Source organism: Macaca thibetana, chromosome 8 (assembly GCF_024542745.1).
Source record: "Macaca thibetana thibetana isolate TM-01 chromosome 8, ASM2454274v1, whole genome shotgun sequence".
Classification (NCBI taxonomy): domain Eukaryota; kingdom Metazoa; phylum Chordata; class Mammalia; order Primates; family Cercopithecidae; genus Macaca; species Macaca thibetana.
The window spans coordinates 97,043,419-97,066,430 of NC_065585.1; the positions used below are offsets into that span (position 1 = coordinate 97,043,419).

Sequence of the window (23,012 nt, forward strand, 5' to 3'; positions counted from 1 at the left end):
CCCCTAGGAGCGAGGAGGTTCCAAGCCCACAAACAGGAAGGAGAGAAGGCCCTGGAGTGCGGGCAGAGGGAGTGTCATTCCCAGCAGCGCAGCGCGGGCCGGCCCGGGCCGGGGAGGGGGCACTAGCGCGCGCACCCTACTGCAACGCGCCTGGGGGTCCCGCGGGTCTGGGAGGGGGTCCAGGGGAGGAGCAGAGAGAGGACGTGCCCCTGGAAGGCTCCGGGCAGCTCCGGGGGTCTCCCAGGGCGCCCCCGCCCCTTCCCCCGCGGCCCTGGGGCGCCCCCGCTGTGCCGGAGCCGGGGCGGGGCGTGCACGTCAGCCGGGGCTAGAAAAGGCGGCGGGGCTGGGCCCAGGGAGGTGACAGCCGCGCTTGGACGCAGAGCCCGGCCCGACGCCGCCATGAGCGCCGCCCTCTTCAGCCTGGACGGCCCGGCGCGCGGCGCGCCCTGGCCTGCGGAGCCTGCGCCCTTCTACGAGCCGGGCCGAGCTGGCAAGCCGGGACGCGGGGCCGAGCCGGGGGCCTTAGGCGAGCCAGGGGCCGCCGCCCCCGCCATGTACGACGACGAGAGCGCCATCGACTTCAGCGCCTACATCGACTCCATGGCCGCTGTGCCCACCCTGGAGTTGTGCCACGACGAGCTCTTCGCCGACCTCTTCAACAGCAATCACAAGGCGGGCGGCGCGGGGCCCCTGGAGCTTCTGCCCGGCGGCCCCGCGCGCCCCTTGGGCCTGGGCCCCGCCGCTCCGCGCCCGCTCAAGCGCGAGCCCGATTGGGGCGACGGCGACGCGTCCGGCTCGCTGCTGCCCGCGCAGGTGGCCGCGTGCGCACAGACCGTGGTGAGCCTGGCGGCCGCAGGGCAGCCCACACCGCCCACGTCGCCGGAGCCGCCGCGCAGCAGTCCCGGGCCAACACCCGCGCCCGGCCCCGCCCGGGAGAAGAGCGCCGGCAAGAGGGGCCCGGACCGCGGCAGCCCCGAGTACCGGCAGCGGCGCGAGCGCAACAACATCGCGGTGCGCAAGAGCCGCGACAAGGCCAAGCGGCGCAACCAGGAGATGCAGCAGAAGCTGGTGGAGCTGTCGGCCGAGAACGAGAAGCTGCACCAGCGCGTGGAGCAGCTCACGCGGGACCTGGCCGGCCTCCGGCAGTTCTTCAAGCAGTTGCCCAGCCCGCCCTTCCTGCCGGCCGCCGGGACCGCAGACTGTCGGTAACGCGCGGCCGGGGCGGGAGAGACTCAGCAACGACCCATACCTCAGACCCGACGGCCCGGAGCGGAGCGCGCCGTGCCCCGGCGCAGCCAGAGCCACCGGGCACCCGCTGCAGTTTCTTGGGACATACGAGCGCAAAGAAGCTACAGCCTGGACTTACCACCACTGAACTGCGAGAGAAGCTAAACGTGTTTATTTTCCCTTAAATTATTTTTGTAATGGTAGCTTTTTCTACATCTTACTCCTGTTGATGCAGCTAAGGTACATTTGTAAAAAGAAAAAACCAAGACTTTTCAGACAAACCCTTTGTATTGTAGATAAGAGGAAAAGACTGAGCATGCTCACTTTTTTATATTAATTTTTACAGTATTCGTAAGAATAAAGCAGCATTTGAAACCGCCCTTGCTTCCTATATTCGCAGTGACTCCCGCCCGCCCGCCCGTCCGTCGGTGGCGCAGGACCCGGCTGGGGAAGGGTGCGTTCCGGACCCGCAGCCAGCGAGCACCAGGGAGCCCGGGCGCCAGGTGTGTGTGTGTGTGTGCGCGAGCGGGGGGATGGGCAGTAGGCCTGAGCTGCTCAGGAGAGAGTCTGTGTTGCTTTTGAAACGCGCTAAAGGCTCCCTCCTAGTCTTATTTAACTTGCTTAAGCTCGGTGGAGCACGGCTGAGCTCAGGTAAGCTAGCAGTTTTCCAGCGGAAGGTGCGCTCCCCAAGACGTGGGGAAGGGTTGGCTGTTTGGGGGGCCCCTGCTAAGAACAGTCCAAGAGCTCCCTAACTGTAGAGGCTGCTGGAGGGGCGAAGGGCAGAAGCCCGGCTGAATCATCTCCCACTTTCCCGGGACTTTGCTTTCACTTTCCTCAGTCTTGTGGACAGAGTCAAGAAGATTTTCATAAGTGCTCCAGAAAAGCCGGAATAGTCATGTAGTGGATTAAAAGGGCAGTCACAAAACTGCTTTTAAGACCAGCTGTCTTGCCTGTAATTGCAATGTTTTAAGATTTAATTTTAAAAAAGCCTTCTGCCTTTACCCCAGGAACACTTGGTATTAGGCACCATTTCTTGGTCGTAGGTTGCTACGTTTCTTATTAACCATGGCCTGTCATGATTATATTTCTATGAGGAAGGCAATAAAATATAGTGTCCAAAGATGATTAATTCTTGGTTTAAATCTTTGCCAGCAAAGCAAATGATAAGGGACTGTTCCTTAGTCTGTGATCTTTGCTCTTCGTGCACATTACCCAGCCTGATTAAACAGGTGTGTGGTGGAGCCAGCTATCCCCACCACCATTCAGCAGAGCGACGATCAGACCGGTTCAGAGAGCTACACTTTATGGGTAACAGTTTCACCTCTGATACAGTTCCCTAGAACATTTTCCAAAAAGTAGTGAACTGCGAAGTGCTTAAGTTTGACATTTATTGTAATAGAACAGTAGTAAGTATGGGGCAAAGGTTTACGCTTTGCAGGGTATTCTTTGGGGGAATGTTAAAACAAACACTGTAAGAAAAACATGCTCAATCCTGGTAAAATGTTCAACTTGTTAAAATTACAAATGAACAAAATTTTTTCTTCTCATATATTGCCTGAATACCAAATGAAGAGCTTAAGCTTAAGATTCAATGTGAAAACAAAAGTAAATATGTTCCTAAATTTGCAGAAAAAACATAAAACTGTAGAAAAAGGTATTTTGATTTACAGTTCACAAAACTATATCTTAACATTTCCCCAGAAAAATATGTTTCAAGATCGTAAACTACATTCACTGTGTCCATAGTTAACAAGTAACTACCCCAAATCACCACCACCACCACCACCCTTGCAGCCACACTGCAAAGTTCACAGATCCTGCGGCAACTGCTAGTGTTCTGCAGAGGCCCCTCCTGCACTCAGAAGCTCGATTTCCTCCAATCCAATGCAGCTGGTCGGGTGGGCGGTTACGGACTGGACGAAACAATTTAACAACCCCACCTCCTTTCCCAGGACACTCTTCACTTCGTAGCTCTGCAGGGATAAAAGGCACGCTGGTTAAAGCAAACAGCCTGGGACATACTGTTTCCAACAACAGGGACAACCAGAGCCAGAGTGGGTTTCCCCAGTCCACAACCTTCCACGCCTCAAATGGCTGAGAACAGTGGTAGGAAAGAGAAACAAATGAAGAGCCATTACCTATATATATATCCATTTACTTTAGCAAGTGAAGGAACTACCCCATTTTGGTAAATGAATTCTATTTTTACTTGGGTGGGACATGATGCACACAGGCTCTGCTGGGAAGGCCAGGGCTGGGCACACAGTGCCCACAGCTGTCTCCCACTTCCTTTAGGACACTTCCTCAATCTAGCAACACTTCCGGTCAAGGGATTTCCTGGTGCTTTGCCCCAAACTTCCTTCCTTAATAGGATCCCATTTCTTCTAGAGTTAAACTGGGCTAACATCTGTGTTTCTGTAATGAGACTTCGCTTTTTCTTCAAATTCTTTTTGGTTAGTCCCAGGTGAGTTTCATCTCCAGATGAGACAGGTACAGGGAGTCCTTGGCCCCCATCCCTGATGAAGCTGAGAGGGTGTGGTGCACCCCATTATAGATCAAGCTGCATTATGCTGCTGCGGGTAGGGTTGAAAATAAAGGCTCAAAAGCACTGAGATATTGCATCTCTGTCTTTCTGGGAGATTAAAGCCCTAGAAGGAAACGCCACTTGCAGTGTAGTATCACGGGCACCCCACACCCCTCCTCTGTGCAAGGCACTTGGCAGTTGCTACAGCAGTTCTGTTTGGTGTCTGTTAACTCACCCCTCCCATCATTATGGTGTCATGGCCAAAGAGACAGGATGGAGAAGCCAGACAGTGTGGCCAAAGCAGGGAGAGTGTGGCTCCTTGGTGCCCTTCCCTTCAAAGGTGCGTGTCTCACTGCCTTTCCCTGAGTTTGAGCTGGCTTCAGTGTCTGGCTTCTCATGAACAGAGTGCAGTGGAAGGGACACCAAGTGATGTTCTACGCTTGGTTAGGAAAACTGCCCAGCTTCCAGCTGGCCCTTGGGATCCACACATGCTGTGAGGGAGTCCAGCCAGAGCTGCAGCCTGGACATAGGAGCCTTCAGTGACTCCTGCCAACCTTGGAGGCACCCGCTAATGCCCAGCGGAGCCAAGGGGAGCTATCCTGATGGAGCCCTGTCCAAACAAGAGTTCTGTGCACAGAATGAATATTGATGCCACCAAGTTTTGAGATGGTTTGTTTTGTAAAAATAAATGTCAGGATCAGTCGGGGATGTGAACGCTACTGATGCCAACTCGTGGGGGGACTTTTATTTTCCCATTTGTAAGACAGGCATGGTGCCTATTCACTGTGTTTTGTCAAGAGTTTTGGCTTCCTTGGTGAAAAAGAATAAAGTCAACAGAATGGTTTAATGTAATGATAGGGGCAGTGGGTGTTACTGGTCAAGACAGGTGAAGAGACGGAACTTGGCGATGGAAGCTGAGGCCTTCCCAAGGGCTCTGAGGTGGCATGGACAGCAAGTGCAGCTGCTTACTCGCTCCCAGCCACTGTGAGTAGAGCTGGACATGGGGTAAAGAGCCTCCTAAGTTGTCTACTTCCAGGCTTGGAACTTACCCCACAGTCCACTGGTGTTGGCCCTGAAACCAGAGCACCCGAAAAGGTGATATTAAGGGGTTTATTAGGAGCCCATGTGGGCCTGTCACTGAAGAGATGGCAGTGAGCAGGACAGAGTCTCCAGGCTGCTGGACTGGAGGGGACACCAGTGGGTACAGAAGCAGAAGCAGGGGGTCACCGCACGGGGAGGGAGGGTGGAGGCGGCATGCTGGACACCCTTCTGTTGTCTTACAGTTTCAGTTAGTCTTGCATGTTTGTGCAAGTGTGAAACAGATGACCCTGTGGTCTTCTGGAGTAAAAGTACACAATTCTGACTTGGAAAAAGCCAGCAAAAAATCATTTATTTGTAAAATGTTAGGTTTGGCTATATTATTTGTAAATGGAGTTTAAAATTTTTTAGTATTATTATTTTTGAGACTGAGTCTTGCTCTGTCACCCAGGCTGGAATGGAGTGGTGTGAGCTCTGCTCACTGCAACCTCTGCCTCCTGGGTTCAAGCAATTCTCCTGCCTCAGCCTTCCAAGTAGCTGGGATTATAGGTACACACCACCATGCTGGCTAATTTTTGTATTTTTAGGAGAGATGAGTTTTCACCATGTTGGCCAGGCTGGTCTCAAACTCCTGACCTCAGGTGATCTGCCCGACTGGGCCTCCCAAAGTGCTGGGATTACAGGTGTCAGCCACTGTGCCCAAGTAATAAATCTTTTATGTGTGGGAGAAATTAACATGGAGAGGGTTAAACAACTATATCAGCAGACTCCCAAGCACTATTCATATGAATGTGTGTCTGCACAGGTATAAAATGTGCTCTCTCTTAAAAAATCACTATACATGTTCCTTTAACTTTTCCTTTTCTGAAAGCCAAGGAAACAAACTTCAAGTTCCATGTCACAATAATGTTACTATTGAGAAATGAGATGCACAACTACAGACAATCCTATTGTTTTCACATCTGCAGCTTGAACACATTACAGTACAGGCATAAAGCTTAACACTCACATACCTTAACCGAAACAGTACATTTGCCCCAGGGAATGGAGTCACGGATCTTGTGGAAAGCCCCAGTTTGATTCTCTGAATTTTGGTGAATGTGCATGCTCACCCAGAAAACTGAAAGAATCCATACTGGGTGTCTCTCAGCTAACGTCTCTACCTAGGCCCCTCTGGTACCCATCTTCTATCAGCTTCTTTCCAGATCTGCAGTAAAGACCTGATCAGCCACTGTGAGTAGAGCTGGGCATGGGGTAAAGAGCCTCCTAAGTTGTCTACTTCCAGGCTTGGAACTTACCCCATAGTCACTGGTGTTAGCCCTGAAACCAGAGCACCCAAAAAGGTGATATTAAGGCCGCTGCCACCCTCTGGCCCTCACCCAATGCATACACATACACATATGCACACACATACACCCATGTACGCATATGTCAAGCATATGTGCATACATAGCATAGTCAAGTGGACACATGCGCATGGGCAAAAGTGCTCTGAAGCACACACACTGCACAACGTGCACACACGTGCACTTAGGTACACACACCTTTGAGCTCTTTATAAGCAGGGCTTTTACCTATGGGAATATTCTAGTTGACAAGTTAAATGTACAGGAGGAACAAGCGCCTTAGCCAGAAGGAAACCAAGTGAAGGAAGGAGGATTTCTGCCAGGGTTCCTGGTCTCTGGATCTCTAAAGAGGGGTGGGGATTGGAAGGGGTGTCAAGCACTGTCCATTGCTGGAGGCTTCCTGGATGGTGACCAGCTACGCCCAGCAGGCAGCTGCTGCCACAGCACTGCCCTGCCCTTCTGAGTAGTATGGAGCAGCTGGAGAGCTGTGTGCCATGCCCAGGTGTTGTTGGTTGAATCTGTTGAGGTTGTGGGTTTTGGTTCATTTTGTCATGCGTTCTCAAATGCGCGTTTCTAATGCTTTCTCCCAACATTCTCCATCAAGATGCGTTCCCTGAAAACTCAGATCTGCCATCTTTAGCACCTACTCAAACCCTGCTAGTTGGAAACTTCTACTCCATCAGCTGTGGGCAGTTCCCCACTTTCTGGGCACTGCCTCCTCCTTTCTTCCTCCCTCCCCACAGGACTCAGACAAGGAGACAAGGAATTGGCCGACAGGCACCGCTGTGTGGTCGGTTGCCTGTTATACACTTAAACTTCCTTAAGGACAGGAAAGCACATATGCTGTTCCCCATTATGCCCCTTGGGCTGGCTCCCAACTCTGCAGGTGGTCACTCTGTGGGGCAACAATGACTTTCCCTCTGTGGGATGTCTTTGCCTTGGGCACTGCACTCATCCCCCTAGCAGGGAAATATGGGCACTACCTTGCTGGGACATTGGGAGGTTCAAGGGGGAAACGTGAGAATGTGGTAGGCTCACTTCCTGGCCCGTGGTGATGACTCACCTTTTGTACCACTGGGGAACACTTGCTGATGAGTCCAGCCTCAGCCTCAATCCCTGTGTGCAGCAGCTCAGGGACAGTTCCGAGCTTGAGCTCGGGGACACTGAGGAGCTTTAAAGCTGGTGGGTGTTGTGCCAGGAAGAAGCAGAAGCTGTTTTTTTTTTTTTATCTTGAGCTGCAGTCTTGCTCTGTCGCCTAGGCTGGAGTATGGCGCAATCTCGGCTCACTGCAACCTCTACCTCCCCAGTTCCAGTGATTTTCTTGCCTTAGCCTCCCAAGTAGCTGGGGTTACAGATGCGCACCACCTCCCCCGGCTAATTTTTTTGTATTTTTAATAGAGATGTGGTTTCACCACGTTGGCCAGGCTGGTCTTGAACTCCTGACCTCAGGTGATCTGCCCGCCTCGGCCTCTCAAAGTGCTGGGATTACAGGCATGAGCCACCATGCCCAGCCCAAGAGCAGAAACTCTTTAGAGCATGCAGGTGATTCTAGTGTGTAGTCACTTGTGATCCTCAAAGCTCCCGCTCATAGACTTATCCATGTTCCAATTTAATCCAACTCTGATAGACATGGTTTAGATGAGAGAGGACAAACTGCTGCTCTGCCTCACGGGGCTGCTGGCCCCTCCTGAGGTGCAGTGGGCGAGAGGGTGGCAGGGGTAGTGGGGCAGGGAGGAGTCTCCATAGGACAGGTCAAATCACCACAAATTTGGGTTGGATACTTGGGAGGTTGAGGCGGGGGAATCGTTTGAGCCCAGGAGTTCGAGGCTGTAGTGAGCTTATGGTTGTGTCACTGCACTCCAGCCTGGATGACAGAGTAAGACTCTGCCTAAAAAAAATAAAATAAAATATTCTGGCTAGACTCTGGCCATGGCGACCCATTAGACAAAGACCCCTATTTGACCACAGAGCTCCAGGCATGACTGGCCTCCCCAGTCACCACACTCCCTTCCAGTATGGCCCAAGTCAGCTCCCTGGATGTGGAGCCCTCTCTGGTTCCAGATGTCTCTTGTGAACTGGGGCTGTGCCCAGGGGCCACTGAGTGGCTGGTCCCTTTCTGTGGCTATTCCATGAGCCACTTGTGGTGCTTTTAGATGGCTTTGACACGACACAGGTGGCATCTCCAGGACAGATGTCTCATTTATGAGGGTCAAATTTCACACAGCAGAAACTCTTTGGCCCATCAATTATATATTTAGGTGGCTTTTCTTGGAGGAGCCACCCTGCTTTACTAAGCTTCACCACAGTGACTCTCAGGGCAGGACAGTCACATTGCCGGTTATTCAGAGTCTGGAATACCCAGTGTTTAAAAAAAGAAAGAAAAAAAAAAAGCATCTTGGGGAATTCCATCCAATTAACATGACACCTTGACAGTAGGACTCCAACCTCAAAAATGTGTTTCTGTAATCAAAGCCAGGGGCCAGGGTGGGCGCAGCGGCTCATGCCTGTAATCCCATCACTTTGGAAGCCCAAGGCAGGAGGGTCGCCTGAGGTCAAGAGTTCGAGACCAGCCTGGCCAGCATGGTGAAACCCAATCTCTACTAAAAATACAAAAATTAGCTGGGAGTGGTGGCTCATGCCTATAGTCTCAGCTACTCGGGAGGGTGAGGCAGGAGAATCTCTTGAATCTGGGAGGCAGAGGTTGCAGTGAGCCGAGATCATGCCACTGTGCTCTAGCCTAGACACAGAATGAGACTCTGTCTCAAAACAAAGGAACAAACAAACGAAAACCAAAACAAAACAAAAAGCCAGGGGACAGCTTCCTGCATCTACCTCAAGGATGATCCAAAATAACCTCATTCCCACAGAGGAAAGGAACCCATCAGCCTGAATGGCAGACGTATCTGCATTTGACTCTTGAGTATCTACACCACTTCCTAGTGGGATGGGTTGTAATGGAACACATTTGGGAGTGGGGGCTTCCTCTGGGGATGAGTTGCTCATGCAGGCTACCGAGTGTGGGGCCCCCTGGGCTGGGCCCCCTAACACTTACCCCATCTTCACCGACGGCAAACCTCAGCAGGGAGGAAATGCTGCGCTGCAACAGCTGCAAGAGCAGAAGCAGGGCTGGGTTAAACTTCTTCCAGTACAGTAAGTGCTCAAGTTAAATCACTCATTCCCAAAAATTAACATGTTACCTCCAAACTACCTGTCTTCAGAGCTTTGGTCTCACAGTCTTAGGTCAAAGATGTGTTTTAACATGGAGAGACTGTGTTCACACAGGATGCATCCTCCCACCTTTCCTAGGGAAGCTCCTAGGACCTAGAGGGAGCTCCAGATGCAACCCATCCCAGCCGAGTCCCACTGCCTCTGCAGATGTGAGAAGGATGTGCACCTGCTTCAGCTCGGTCTCACCTTCCCTATGTTGGAGTGAGCTAGGAGTGAGTGCGTGCTCTGGCCTGGTTCCTACCTTGACCTTCACTCTGCACTGGGGTCTTGAGCGGCAGTCCAGGAAGACCTGCAGGTGCCTCTTGAGAATAGGAGATGTGACAACCCGGGAGCAGTCCCCACAGGAAAAGGCGCCTCTGGTACATGAAAAGCCAAGGAAAGACAAGGCCCCGGGAGGCACAAGTCAGGAAAGCTCCAGTGGGAGATATTTTCCTAAACATGAGTGTCTGCTGAGATACAAAACGGGGCTTTACTCTCAGAATCAAGTTTCTGAGACAGGCCTGCAGCTGCCTGGACTCAGCCTGTCCAAGGGATGAACATCAGCTTCGAGTAGCACTGGCTGGAGGCTGATGAGGGGAGCAGAGGAGGGGATGCTGAGCCTCCCAGGAAGGGAAGTCAGAGCCTGGGAGGCCAGGTGTCAGCCTGCCCCCTGGCCTGGGAGAGAAAGTCGGCTCTCAGCTGCCAGCACAGTCACTGTTTTGTGCTACCATGCATGCCTGCACATGCGCTCATCTCTTCCACGCGGTCCAGTGATGGCTTGTGTAAGGCCACCAGCCTAGGCGTGCCAAGAAGACATTTGCTCTTTGCTTTGTTTTCTTTTGAGATGGGGTCTCGCTCTTGCTCTGTCACACAGGTTGGAGTGCAGTGGCGTGATCTCAGCTCATTGCAACCTCCACCTCCCCCTGGTTCAAGAGATTCTCCCACTTCAGCCTCCTGAGTAGCTGGGACTACAGGTGTGTGCCATCATGCCTGGCTAATTTTTGTATTTTTAAAATTAATTTTTAAAATTAATAGTAGAGATGAGGTTTCACCGTCTTGGCCAGGCTGGTCTTGAACTCCTGACCTCAAGTGATCCACCTGCCTCGGCAGGTGGATCCCCTCACCCACAGTACTGGGATTACAGAGTCTCATTCTGTCACCAGGCTGGAGTGCAGTGGTGTGATCTCAGCTCACTGCAACCTCTGACTCCCTGGTTCAAGAGATTCTCCTGCCTCAGCCTCCCGAGCAGCTGGGATTACGTGCACACACCACCACGCCCAGCTAATTTTTGGATGATCTGGATCTCCTGACCTCGTGATCCGCCTGCCTCAGCCTCCCAAAGTGCTGGGATTACAGACGTGAGCCACCGTGCCAGTGTCTTTGCTTTTTTTTTTTTTTTGGAGACAAGAGTCTCACCCTGTCGCCCAGGCTGGAGTGCAGTGGCGCAATCTCGGCTCACTGTAAGCTCTGCCTCCCGGGTTCACACCATTCTCCTGCCTCAGCTTCCCGAGTAGCTGGGACTACAAGCGCCCGCCACCACACCCGGCTAATTTTTTGTATTTTTAGTAGAGACGGGGTTTCACCGTGTTAGGCAGGATGGTCTCGATCTCCTGACCTCGTGATCCGCCTGCCTTGGCCTCCCAAAGTGCTGGGATTACAGGCGTGAGCCACTGTACCTGGCCACCTCTTTGCTTTTTAAGGAGCAGAAAAGTAATGAGCCTGTCCCTTTCTATCACATGACACTGCACTTGGGAGGCCGGAGGACTGACTTCACAGGGATGGACTGCACTGCACTGACACCGGCCCAGACCCTGAGGGAGGGCAGCACAATGGGGTGGGTAGGGACATCTGTGCAGCAGCTGCTCACTGTAAATGTGGTCTCTGTAAACATCTGCACCTTTCACAAAAACCAGGCTATATGTAGTCACCAAGTTTTTCTCACTTATTCATGTTTGTCCTGTTTTTTTAATTCTCCTGACTGATAATAAAGGAGGTGGGGACGAACCCAGCACTTCTATCTCATAACAGGAGCAGCTGCAAGAAATAGCAGAAATCTCAGTAAGGAAAAACCACCGGGCCCCAGGGGCCTCTTCCCTTGCCGCTCAGCAGAGGCGGAGGTTGCCCCTTGAGCTCTCGAGGGAGTCACCTGAGGCAGCAAGGCCCAGGTTCTGGGGGCTGGGTTGCTTCTGTGCCCTTTGGGTTCTAGGGCTTTCAGGACAGCCCCTGTCCCCTTACCTGTCTTCCGGCCTCTGTTCCAATCTCCCGTTGCCACACATGTCACACACAGGCCATGAGAAAGCAGTGCTCTCGTCCACGCCAACCACAGTGCCTAGGCCCAAGAGAAGGAAAGCCTACCTCAGAGGCAGCTCTGCCCTGTCCGACTCCTTTGCTCCTCCATGTGCAGAGGACAACATGAGGGGCCTCGTGATTTTTTTTCCTTACTTGTGAGTTTATATATATGTTCCTAAGCTTTTTATAATTTCCACTTATTGTACAAAGAAAAATTATAACAATAAGAAGTACATTTTAAAACCTGCCTGCATATTACCACCTAACCAAAGTATTTTCGTTGGGATATTTTTCCAGATGCATACGTAGTTACATCACCACAGCTGAGCTGGCCCTCAGTCCCTCAAACATTCCCCATATTGCATATTTAGGTCTGTGCTTTTTCTTTTTTTCTTTTTTTTTTTTTTGAGACGGAGTCTCGCTCTGTCGCCCAGACTGGAGTGCAGTGGCGCGATCTCGGCTCACTGCAAGCTCCGCCTCCCGGGTTCACGCCATTCTCCTGCCTCAGCCTCCGGAGTAGCTGGGACTACAGGCGCCCGCCACCACGCCCGGCTAATTTCTTTTTGTATTTTTAGTAGAGACGGGGTTTCACCGTGTTAGCCAGGATGGTCTCGATCTCCTGACCTCGTGATCCGCCCGCCTCGGCCTCCCAAAGTGCTGGGATTACAGGCTTGAGCCACCGCGCCCGGCCAGGTCTGTGCTTTTTCTGTAGCACATTAATAGTATATAGACTCCTTAACACAGTAACGAGTGTTTGAGCTGTGATTATGCCACTGCACTCCAGCCTGGGTGACAGGGCAAGATCCTGTCCCCCACCCCCTGCCAAAAAAAAAAAAAAAAAAAAAAAAAAGATGAAATAAATGGTAAATTGACAAATGGAAAAGACACCTGAGACGTGCGTCAGAGACACCCCTGGGCATCCCAGAGGGTCATGGAAGGCTTCCTGAGGAAGGGAGTGAGGGGGTCCACAAAGCAACCAGGGTGGGCCACATGGGACCTCAGCACAGGGACTCTGCACACCATGGCAGGGCTGAGGCCGGGCAAGCACAGTTGGTCAGTGCTTGCTTGGGATTGGGATGGTCTGATTTTCTTGGATGTGAAGCACTGTAGATATCATCTTAAGACACTAGCAAATCGCAGACGTCCTTGTTGAAAAGTGGTGAAATTAGATGTTTGAAGACAAAGTAAAATCTGAGTTTCTAGAAAAATAGAAGGGTCTTCCTTTCCACTCTTGGTGCAAAAAATTTAATTCCCCACTAGAACAAACATTGGGAGAAAAATTACCTTTAGAGGATAAATCAGAAGTATGAGAATGAGTAGGCTTGGTTTATTAAAGTGCATTCATGCAATGCATACTTGAATGGCTTTTAAAAAATGAAAATAATAGATCTTGATTTTGAAAAGGCTGCCCTAGCTAATGACATTGTCAAAGTGGGTCAAAGGGATGAAAAGCAAAGTCAATAAAGGCTCATAACGCAGCTGGAAAGCAGTGTTGACTAATTCACAATAGGCAGGCGCATGAGGAGGTGCAAGGGGAGAAAGGAGCGGCTGCATCCCCAAGACCCCAGCATATCTGGCACCGTGGCCTGGCTCCTGCCCAGGGCCTGCAGGCCCACCAAAGGCCCGCTCACTGGTTTACTGGTGCTTGAATGACTGCTACCTTAATAAAAAGTAGACTGCCACCAGCCAAAGTTCCTTTTTATGCTAGGATATCCATGGGTGTTAACAGCATTTACATTTACATGGGATTAAGCAATTTCCTTCCAATTAGAGAATAAGGAACGAGTTGAGGAAATACATTTCATCTGAGGTCCATAAGCCATTGTGGAAATCTTTTCTGGCAACCCTAAATAAATTTCAAGAGATGGCTGGGAAGTGTATGATTAAACATTTACTTAAGACCGGGCACAGTGGCTCACACCTGTAATCCCAGCACTTTGGGCGGCTGAGGTGGGAGGATCACGAGGTCAAGAGATCGAGACCATCCTGGCCAACATGATGAAACCCCATTTCTACTAAAAATACAAAAATTAGCTGAGTGTGGTGGCACACGCCTGTAGTCCCAGCTACTCGGGAGGCTGAGGCAGGAGAATCGCTTGAACTCAGGAGGCAGAGGTTGCAGTGAGCCGAGATCGCGCCACTGTACTCCAGCCTGGCGAGAGAGAGAGACTCTGTCTCAAAAAAACAAAAACAAAAACAAAAGACATTCACTTAAAGGAGCAACAGAAAAAGATAGTTTACATCAGGGTTGAGGACACCATACTCATGAACCTGCCAGTAGTTTGCCATTACGTCTTTACTTTGCTTATGTGCAGAAATAGCTTGTAATTAGGTTTAGGAAGGGTGTATTGCTAGCTACGAACACATCTTTTTAAAAAGGTCCTTTCAAAGGGACCTCAGGATGGGTGGGTCTGGCGTTCACCGCAGCCTGGTGCACACATTTCTTCAGTAACTTGAACTCTGCTATACCCTCTTCCTCCCTATCTCCTGATGGAAAGAAGTCAGGGCTCACAAGTGTTCTATTTAGAGGCTGGAGCCTGGGTTTAGACAGGAGTTCATCACTCTTTCCACAGAGATGTGAGCCTACTGCATCCCTTCCTGCATCCCTGCTCCAGGTCCCATCGCTAGTGAGTGGTGGACAAAGAGGTGGTGAGCAGAGTGAGGGAGGGAAAACCAGCATTGCCAAACGACTTCACCCCAGAAGACACAGCAGAGAGACATTTCCGCACACCCCAGAGCTGCCACTCAGGGAGAACAGAGACGAGGAGGCCTTGTGACACCAGCAAGGAGTGAGTGCCTCCCCCTCACCCCGTCACTGAGGCCTGGATGGACAGAGGGATGCTGCCAACTCTTAGTGAGTGACTGCTCCATGCTCAGAATACATTCAGGGTCCTTTTAAACTCTGCTCAGAGAAAACGTTCCGTACTCAGCCATCTGAGACCCAGACGCTCAGCTCGTTCAGCTGTTGAGAGAGCTGCCCAAACCCAGCACCAACTCTGCAGAAGTGAAGGGGTCCCCTTGGAGCCATGCAGGGTACATGTTATCACCGAGACCTTCTGGACCACGGCAGGGCAGAAGCGAGCAAGGCTGAGGTGCTGAGATGGGGGCAACTGCTATTGCCAAACAGCAGTGAGGACTCCAGCCTTGCCTGGATTTGATAGAGGTGGGCAGGCCCGTGGCTGGCAGGTGTGCAGGCTGAGGACTGTGTAGGAGCAGGTCACTGCCTAGCTGCTACCTTGCTATGGGCATTCCTGCATGTGAGGCTTGGATAATCTTTGTTATTTTGCAGCTGGGGGTTTGTTTTCTCTTAATGCCCAGTTGACTGGTTCTCATTAAAGGATCTGGCAGCACTCAGCCCTGCCTCTGTGATAAGTCTGTTTACAAATCTTGAGCCCTATATGCGGGCCTGCAGGGCAGCTATAGAGCAGGCCTGGAAGCAGAAGAAGCCCACAGGGAATGGTACATGAAAATGATGAGATATGAGGAAAATGAAATGTCAGAAATTTGAACCTATATAGAGAAGGAAAGAGTATTAGAGAAGGAATAAATGAAGGTAAAATAAAATCTTTTACATTTCTAATTCTAAATTGATAGAAAAGATAGTTTATTTAAATAATAACAACAATAATGTAATCAATGATTATACCTTTTGAGTAAGTGAAATGCATAACAGGAGTGTTACAAGGGATGGGAAAGAAAAAAAAAAAAGAAATCAGGAACACTCTGATATAAGGTACCTGCATTACCTGTGAAGCAGGACAGTGTTATTTGAAAGTGGACTTGATTGGCTGTAAAGTGTACTGCAAACTCCACTAGAAAAACTTAAAAATCAGTATAATTGGACCGGGCGCGGTGGCTCACGCCTGTAATCCCAGCACTTTGGGAGGCCGAGGTGGTCGGATCACGAGGTCAGGAGATCAAGACCATCCTGGCTAACACGGTAAAACCCCATCTCTACTAAAAATACAAAAAGTTAGCCGAGTGTGGTGGCGGGCACTTGTAGTCCCAGTTACTTGGGAGGCTGAGGCAGGAGAATGGTGTAAACCCGGGAGGCGGAGCTTGCAGTGAGCTGAGATCGTGCCACTGCATTCCAGACTGGGCGACAGAGCAAGACTCTGTCTCAAAAAAAAAAAACCAAAAAGTATAATTGATATTTTGAAAGAAAAGAGAAAATGGAAACATAATGCTCAATAAAAATGAAAATAGTTAGAAAGAGAGTGGAAGACAAAAAAAAAAAGAAACAAGCCGTGCAATAAATAGAAAACAGTTATAAATACAGTTGACATTATCTCAGTTATATGAATAATCACTTTAAATGAGAATGGTCTCAATACACAAATTAAATAACAGAGACTATCAGAGTGAACGAAAAACAAGAACCAACTATATGTTGTTTATATAAAGACACGTGGCTAGCCACAATGGCTCACACTTGTAATCCCAGCACTTTGGAAGGCCAAGGCTGAGGGATTACTTGAGGTCAGGAGTTTGAGAGCAGCCTGGGCAACACAGTGAAACTCTGTCTCAACAACAACAACAACAACAAAAATTAACTGGGCATGGTGGTGCGTGCCATCCCAGTAGTCCTAGCTACTCAGGAGGCTGACGTGGGAGTATTGCTTTAGCTCAAGAGTTCAAGGTTACAGGAAGCTATGATCACACCAATGCACTCCAGCCTGGACGATCCTGTCTCAAAAACATTAAAACCAAAATATGCCCAGGAGTTTGAGAGCAGCCTGGACAACACAGCAAGACCCCATCTCAAAAAAAAGGATGAAAAAACCAATAAAAAATCCAAAACACTTCTGGTTACAAGCATTTCGGATATGGGATACTCAACTTGTATAATCATAATAATATAAATGCCATTTATTTTTTTCATCTTTGAGAATCAATCTGTAGAAAATGTGTGCAAAGCTTAATTATAGTTATACAACAGAATGTTACCAATCTTAACAATATAAAGTGCAGATGCAAAGGTAGGTAGATGGAAAGGAAGAGTGTAATAAAAGAAGGGAAGGAGAGCTAATATTATTTTCTTCCAAAGTGATACTATCTCCAGCAAATGGAACAACAAAACCCCTCTGTTTAACATCATAATCAATGGTGAGAAAGTACATGGTTAACCCCTAAGATTAAGAACAGGGCAAGGTTGTTCCCACTACTGCTATTCTACATGGTACTGATAGTCCTAGCTAATGCAGTAAGACAAGAAAATAAAAGCTACACAGATTGAGAAGAAAGAAAGAAAACTGTTCACAGATGACTTAGTTTTCTATGTAGAAAATCCCAAAGAAACAACAAAAAACCACTGGAACTACTAAGTGATTACAGCAAAGTTGCAGGGTTAATATCAAAAAGTTAATTGTTTTCCTATGAAATGCAATGAACGATTGGAATTTGAAATTAAAAACAATACTATTTACAATAGCAACAAAATAAATGAAATACTTCAGTATAAATCTAACAAAATATGTATAAGATCTGTATGAGGAAAACTAAAAAACTCTTCCGAAAGATATCAAAGAAGATATAAATAAACACAGAGATATTCCATGTTCATGGATAAGAAGGCTGTAGTATTAACATGTCAGTTTTTCCCCACCTGATCTACAGACTCAACACTATCCCAATCAAAATCTTATCAAGTTATTTTGTGGATATCAACAAATTGATTCTAAAGTTTATATGGAGAGGCAAAATGACCTAGAATAGCCAAGACAATATTGAAGAACAAGAACAAAGTTGGAAAACTGACAGTACCCAACTTCAAGACTTAAAAGTTGCAGTAATTGGCTGGGCACAGTGGCTTACGCCTGTAATCCCAGCACTTTGGGAGGCCGAAGCGGGTGGCTCATGAGGTCAGGAGATTGAGACTATCCTGGCTAACATGGTGAAACCCCGTCTCTACTAAAAATACAAAAAAAATTAGCCGGGATGGTGGCGGGCGCCTGTAGTCCCACCTACTCGGGAGGCTGAGGCAGAAGAATGGCGTGAACCCAGGAGGCGGAGCTTGCAGTGAGCAGAGATCATGCCACTGCATGTCACTGAGTGACAGAGAGAGACTCCATCTCAAAACAAAAAAAACAAAAACAAAAACAGAAACAACCCCCCCGCCCCAAAAACAGAACAGGCAAATTTCATAGAAACAAATAGTAGATTGGTGGTTTCCTAAGACTAGGGTGTGGGAGGGTGGGTGGTAATGGGGCGTGAATGATAATAGGTGTGGGTTTTTGTTCTAAAATTAGATTGTAGTGATGTTTGCACAATTCTGTGAATACTAAAAACACTTTAAAGGAGTGAATTATAGGGTATTACTGAGTTATAGCTCAATAAAGTTGTTTAAAAATCTCCATGAACCCCAAACTGCTGAAATCCTCCTTTACAGAAATCAGTTAAGGATCAATGTCCAAGAATGTTTATTACAGTCTTGTTTAATAACTGCAAAAACACGAGAGATCCTGGATGTCCATGAGTGGAGGGAGAGTTTATTCATATGAGGGGATGCTATGCAACTATTAACTTCTTGAGTTGGATCTCTCTCCCCACCTGGACAGATATTCCTGCTACAGAGAAGCAAGTGGCAGAATAATGTGCAGTAAATCATCTGATGTGCAAGCACGCACACCCCCTCAAGGCGGGCAGCTGTGTCTCCTGGATGCGCCAGTGCAGCAGAAAGCCGGGGACAGAGGGCGGGCTGTTAACTTTCTCTTCATTTATTTTTCACTAGTTCCACTAGCCATGTATGACTTTTAGTACTAAGTTTTATAAAGTTAAAAAAGAGAAAATATTAATGCTGTTTTCAGCTCCAGACTCGCATATCTAACCAGCTGCTGAAACATCTCAGATGTATGCAAAACATGTAAACTCTCCTGACAGAACTGAGAGTGTCCCCTTAAAGCTGACCTTGCCTGCCACATCCTACTTAATGAACAGCACTACCATCACCTTATCTGAGCCAGGAGCTCAGAGGTCGTCAGATATATCTTCTGCCTCCATCTATGCCCAATTCATCACTTAACCTGCCGATTTCCCTAAGTCCACCCTTGAATTTCCTTCTCTACCGCTGCCCCCAATGCCATCCAGCCCCTCCACTCTGCTCTGCAGGGAGGACATCAGACCAGGCTGCCTGTACCAATGACAAAGCACACTCCTGACACCACCAGCCTGGTGGGCCCACCAGCCTCAGCTTAGTCCCACCCCCATCTGGCTGCCTGTCCTGCCTCTTTCTGGACACGCCTGCTCAGCAGCTTTCTCATGCCAGTGGCCTTACGAAGTCCTGCTTTCTTCCCAGGAATGTTCCTTCTGCTCCATCCCTGACCTAAGTAGTCTCATCTATGCTTCAGAGCTCAGCTTGAGGCTCCTGTCTTTGGGAAGCCTTCCCTGAGCTCCCCACTAAGATGTGGGCGCAGGTATCAGCGGCTAGAGCACTCAGAGCCTGAGGATAGGCCTGTCTGTGTTCATCTGATTCACCTCCTTCTGTGCAGAATCGAGTTTGATAGCAAGAACAATTTCTGCTTTTGTTCTTTATGTATCCAGTGTCTGGAACTTGGCAGGCACTCCACAAATACTTGTTGAATAAATGAGTAAATGAATATAAAGTATAATAGTTAAGAAAGTATAAACACCAATTCCTGTGAGACGGCTGCCTACCTTGAACACTGCAGATGGAGTTGACAGGTGTGGCAGAGTCCAGACTGTCAAGCATCACCGGATCAGGCAGCTCACAGGAACTTGCACCAGAGACCATACTCAAAAGGGGTTTCTGAAGCAAGACGACAGTCCGTTCAGCACAGACAATCCGACCTGCCGACAGAGACACTTCAGGTTACTGAAGCCTTGAAGAAAAAGTGAATTATGCTCATAATGGCAGTCTCCTTTGCTACCCCTCGAGTCATGCATGTGAAGGTGTAGTTATGGGACTGTGTCCAGCAGCACATGCATTGTGTGTACACATTCCCAAACCCCATGAGCTAAGCTAAAGAAGCACTCAAATGTGAGAGTCAAGTCAATCCACAAACGGTAAATTATGTGGTATGTGAATTATGACTCGATAAAAATTTAAAAAGATAGCTTAGGCAGGATTTTAGTTTGATCCTGGAAAAAGGGGATGGCTGATCTAAGTATATGCATTTATAATATTCTAGCTTTTGGTTTGTTTGTGGATTCTGCAGCAGTACAGGGTGCCACCAGCAGACAATTCTGGAGTGAGCAACAGCCATCTCCATGGAGCTAGTTCTGCCCAGGTAGCCGCTACAGGGTCAGTGAAAGCTGGAGGCTGGTACATGGGCCATGTCTGTGATGGGCTCCGCGAAGGTGCTGGCAGCGTCCAAGCAACATGGAGGCATCCAGAAGTCACAAGAGCTACTCTATGGGCACCGATCAGTCGCCTCTGTATCAAAGCTGTGGAGAAGCAAGCACACCCTGGTCACGGAGAGCGTCCTTGAAGAAGAGGCTGTGAGGGGCAGCCCCAGCGAGTGCCTCCAGGACTTCAGAGCCCAGCACACACAAGGGGGCCACATAGACAAGCAGGGTTTTGGGGAGCTTGGGGTCACTCTCCTCCTGCGTTTGCAGAGTGACATCGGTTACCAGCAGCCAGATCTCCCTTTGCTCCAGAAGAAGCAGACTCTTCAGCTATAATTTGAAGACACAATAAAGATTATTATATCAAAAAATGTTTTAAAAGCATTTAAAAGCAAAAGTTATACTAACAATTTAAGATATTATTTCAAAAACACTTTAAAACATACACTAGATTTTGCACATCTTGGTCACTAGCCCCATGTGCCCTGGGTGCCTCGACTTTGCACCTGGTTAAAGGCTTCCTTGATTGGGAACAGGCCACCCTTCCCTGGCAGCATTCCATTTGTCCCCCGACATCTTCAGGCTGAATCCACTGTTCTTTTCCTCCTGGTCCTCTGCTCATATACTTACAATGTTAATTACAACATTGTTTCCTGTCTAGTACATACATATTATTCTTTCTGGGCAGTTGTAAGTTTCCTGAGGGTTAGGAACAGATCTTACTTGCCCTCAGACTTTGTACGGGGCCTTTGTATAAAGCTGGTGTCACATATTTGTTGCATCTGCAATAGGTTTTATTATTTTCTTTTCTTCTTTCCTTCTATATTTTTTCATCTTTTTCTTATCTTCCAAACTTGTAATGCCTTTTCAATTTCCATTAAACTGGTATTCTGCCCCTTCCTTTTGGTCAGGGCTTAGGACTCAGTAGACACAAATGGGGCCAAAGATGGTCAGCAGGGCCAGGGCCTGAGGATGTGGCTAGTTGGAGGTTCAGCTGGTGTTGCTGGCACAGTGTGGTCAGGCTGAGGATTCCACATGGCTGGTTAACAGGACTGGGCAGAGAAGGTCACTTGTGTGGTGTGTAGCTGGGGGTTGGGGTGAAGGAGGTGGCCTACATTGTCAGGAGGTTGATTACATACAGGAAATATGAATAAGTAATATTGAGGAAACTGAAGCCAAGCTTCTTGCTGTTGGAGAAGGGAGTTATACATATAGAAATAGCAAAACTTAGAATAAATTCTGTGGTAATGCTCTAGAGTTGGAAGTATTGGTATGAAATCATGATTTTAGATAGATAGAAATATAGAAGTAGATACAGTTGTGTATGTGTGTATGTGGATGAATATACACACACATTTCCTTCCTCTGTCCACTGAGAGGGCATAGAGGCAATGATATCCCAATAGCAGGAAGCCCACCTAGAACCTGGATCTTGGCTTCTAAATACCATTCTTAACCAGGCACAGTGGCATAAGCAACTCAGGAGCAGTCTCAGCTACTTGGGAGGCTGAGGTGAGAGGATTGCTTGAGCTCAGGAGTTTGAGGCTGTGGTACACCAAGATCATGCCTGTGAATAGCCACTGCATTTCAGCTTAGTAAACATGCCATCTCTGCAAGATGCCATCTCTGAAAAACTGAAACTAAAACTAAAAAAAACCAAAAACAAAAAACCATATCCATTAAAATCAACCAGAACTTCTTGAAAAGATGGCTGATTCCAGAGCACAGATAGCAAAAGATTAATCATGACACATCTTTCTGTGTCAGAAAATAAGGAGGTACTCAAAGAATGATGGGCATGTGTCCAAAGGACACAGGAGCCAGCTTAAATATGGTAAAACTGAACATCAAAATGAACAGTAATAGATATAACTTGCTGAATAAAAGATGAATTCATTGGTCCATACTGATATTTAATAAGTGGGCTGGGCACAGTGGCTCACGCCTGTAATCCCAGCAACTTGGGAGGCTGAGGTGGGAGGATTACTTGAGCTCAGGAGTTTGAAACCTGGCTATATAGTGAGACCCCATCTCTACAAAAAATAAAGCTGGGTGTGGTGGCAAGTACCTGTAGTCCCAGCTACTTGGGAGGCTGAGGTAGGAGAATTGTTTGGGCCCAAGAGGTCAATGTTGCAGTGAGCTGTGATTGCACCATTGCACTACAGCCTAGATGACAGAGCAAGACCACCTTCTCAAAGAAAAAAAAAATTAAAACAATTAGTGGGCCAAGCATGGTGGCTCACGCCTGCAATCCCAGCACTTTGGGAGGCCAAGGCAGGCGGATTATCTGAGGTTGGGAGTTGAAGACCAGCCTGACCAACATGGAGAAACCCTGTCTCTACTAAAAACACAAAATTAGCCAGGTGTGGTGGGGCATGCCTGTAATCCCAGCTACTTGGGAGGCTGAGGAAGGCTGCTTGAACCCGGGAGGCAGAGGTTGTGGTGAGCTGAGATCGCACCATTGCACTCCAGCCTGGGCAACAAGAGCAAAACTCCATCTCAAAAAAAAAAAAGAATTGGTGAATATTTCAGGAAGGGCAAAGATTTCTATAAGGTTATCTAGGGTGGGAGTTCTGACATCCTTCAAAGATTTTAGATGCTCTTTGTAAATATTCTGGATTTGGCCAGTGGTCTCTCTTTCAATCTATTAATGAACCAAAATGTTCTAATCTCCTTTGAAATTAACTATGAAATTCTCTCTACTACTGGGGTTATGAACAAAGTCAGTAACAATAAAATCATCTGGAAAAAGACATCAGTAACTAATTAAAGCAGTATTACCGGGGAAGGTAGATAGTCGGTGCCAAGATGGCCGAATAGGAACAGCTCCAGCCTCCAACTCCCAGTGTGAGCGACACAGAAGATGGGTGATTTCTGCATTTCCAACTGAGGTACCGGGTTCATCTCACTGGGGCGTGTTGGACAGTGGGTGTAGGACAGTGGGCGTAGCCCAATGAGTGAGAGTCAAAGCAGGGCGAGCCACCGCCTCACCCGGGAAGCACAACGGAGAAAGGAATTCCCTTTACTAGACAAGGGAAACCGTGAAACACAACACCTGGAAAATCGGGTCACTCACA

General features: G+C 48.5%; 2 protein-coding genes across 13 annotated transcripts in view; one reads left to right on the forward strand and one right to left on the reverse strand.

The window, feature by feature from the left end:
- Nucleotides 1–294: 294 nt before the first annotated feature.
- Nucleotides 295–1,606, forward strand: CEBPD (CCAAT enhancer binding protein delta). Its single transcript, XM_050800433.1, has one exon. The coding sequence runs from the start codon at nucleotides 400–402 to the stop codon at nucleotides 1,207–1,209; it is 810 nt and encodes a 269-aa protein (XP_050656390.1). The 5' UTR covers nucleotides 295–399; the 3' UTR covers nucleotides 1,210–1,606.
- Nucleotides 1,607–2,605: 999 nt separating this feature from the next.
- The window catches only part of SPIDR (scaffold protein involved in DNA repair), a 480,217-nt gene continuing 459,810 nt past the window's right edge, over nucleotides 2,606–23,012 (reverse strand). For 11 of the 12 annotated variants that reach the window (XM_050800368.1, XM_050800370.1, XM_050800372.1 and 8 more), the window contains 6 exons: nucleotides 20,055–20,265; nucleotides 19,285–19,437; nucleotides 11,578–11,671; nucleotides 9,605–9,719; nucleotides 9,188–9,241; nucleotides 2,606–3,200 (listed from right to left, as the gene is read on the reverse strand). In XM_050800368.1, the coding sequence (XP_050656325.1) occupies nucleotides 3,057–3,200; nucleotides 9,188–9,241; nucleotides 9,605–9,719; nucleotides 11,578–11,671; nucleotides 19,285–19,437; nucleotides 20,055–20,265 (771 nt within the window). In that variant the 3' untranslated portion in view covers nucleotides 2,606–3,056. The remainder of the gene's footprint in view (nucleotides 3,201–9,187; nucleotides 9,242–9,604; nucleotides 9,720–11,577; nucleotides 11,672–19,284; nucleotides 19,438–20,054; nucleotides 20,266–23,012) is intronic. The other variant, XM_050800369.1, reaches the window with a different exon arrangement.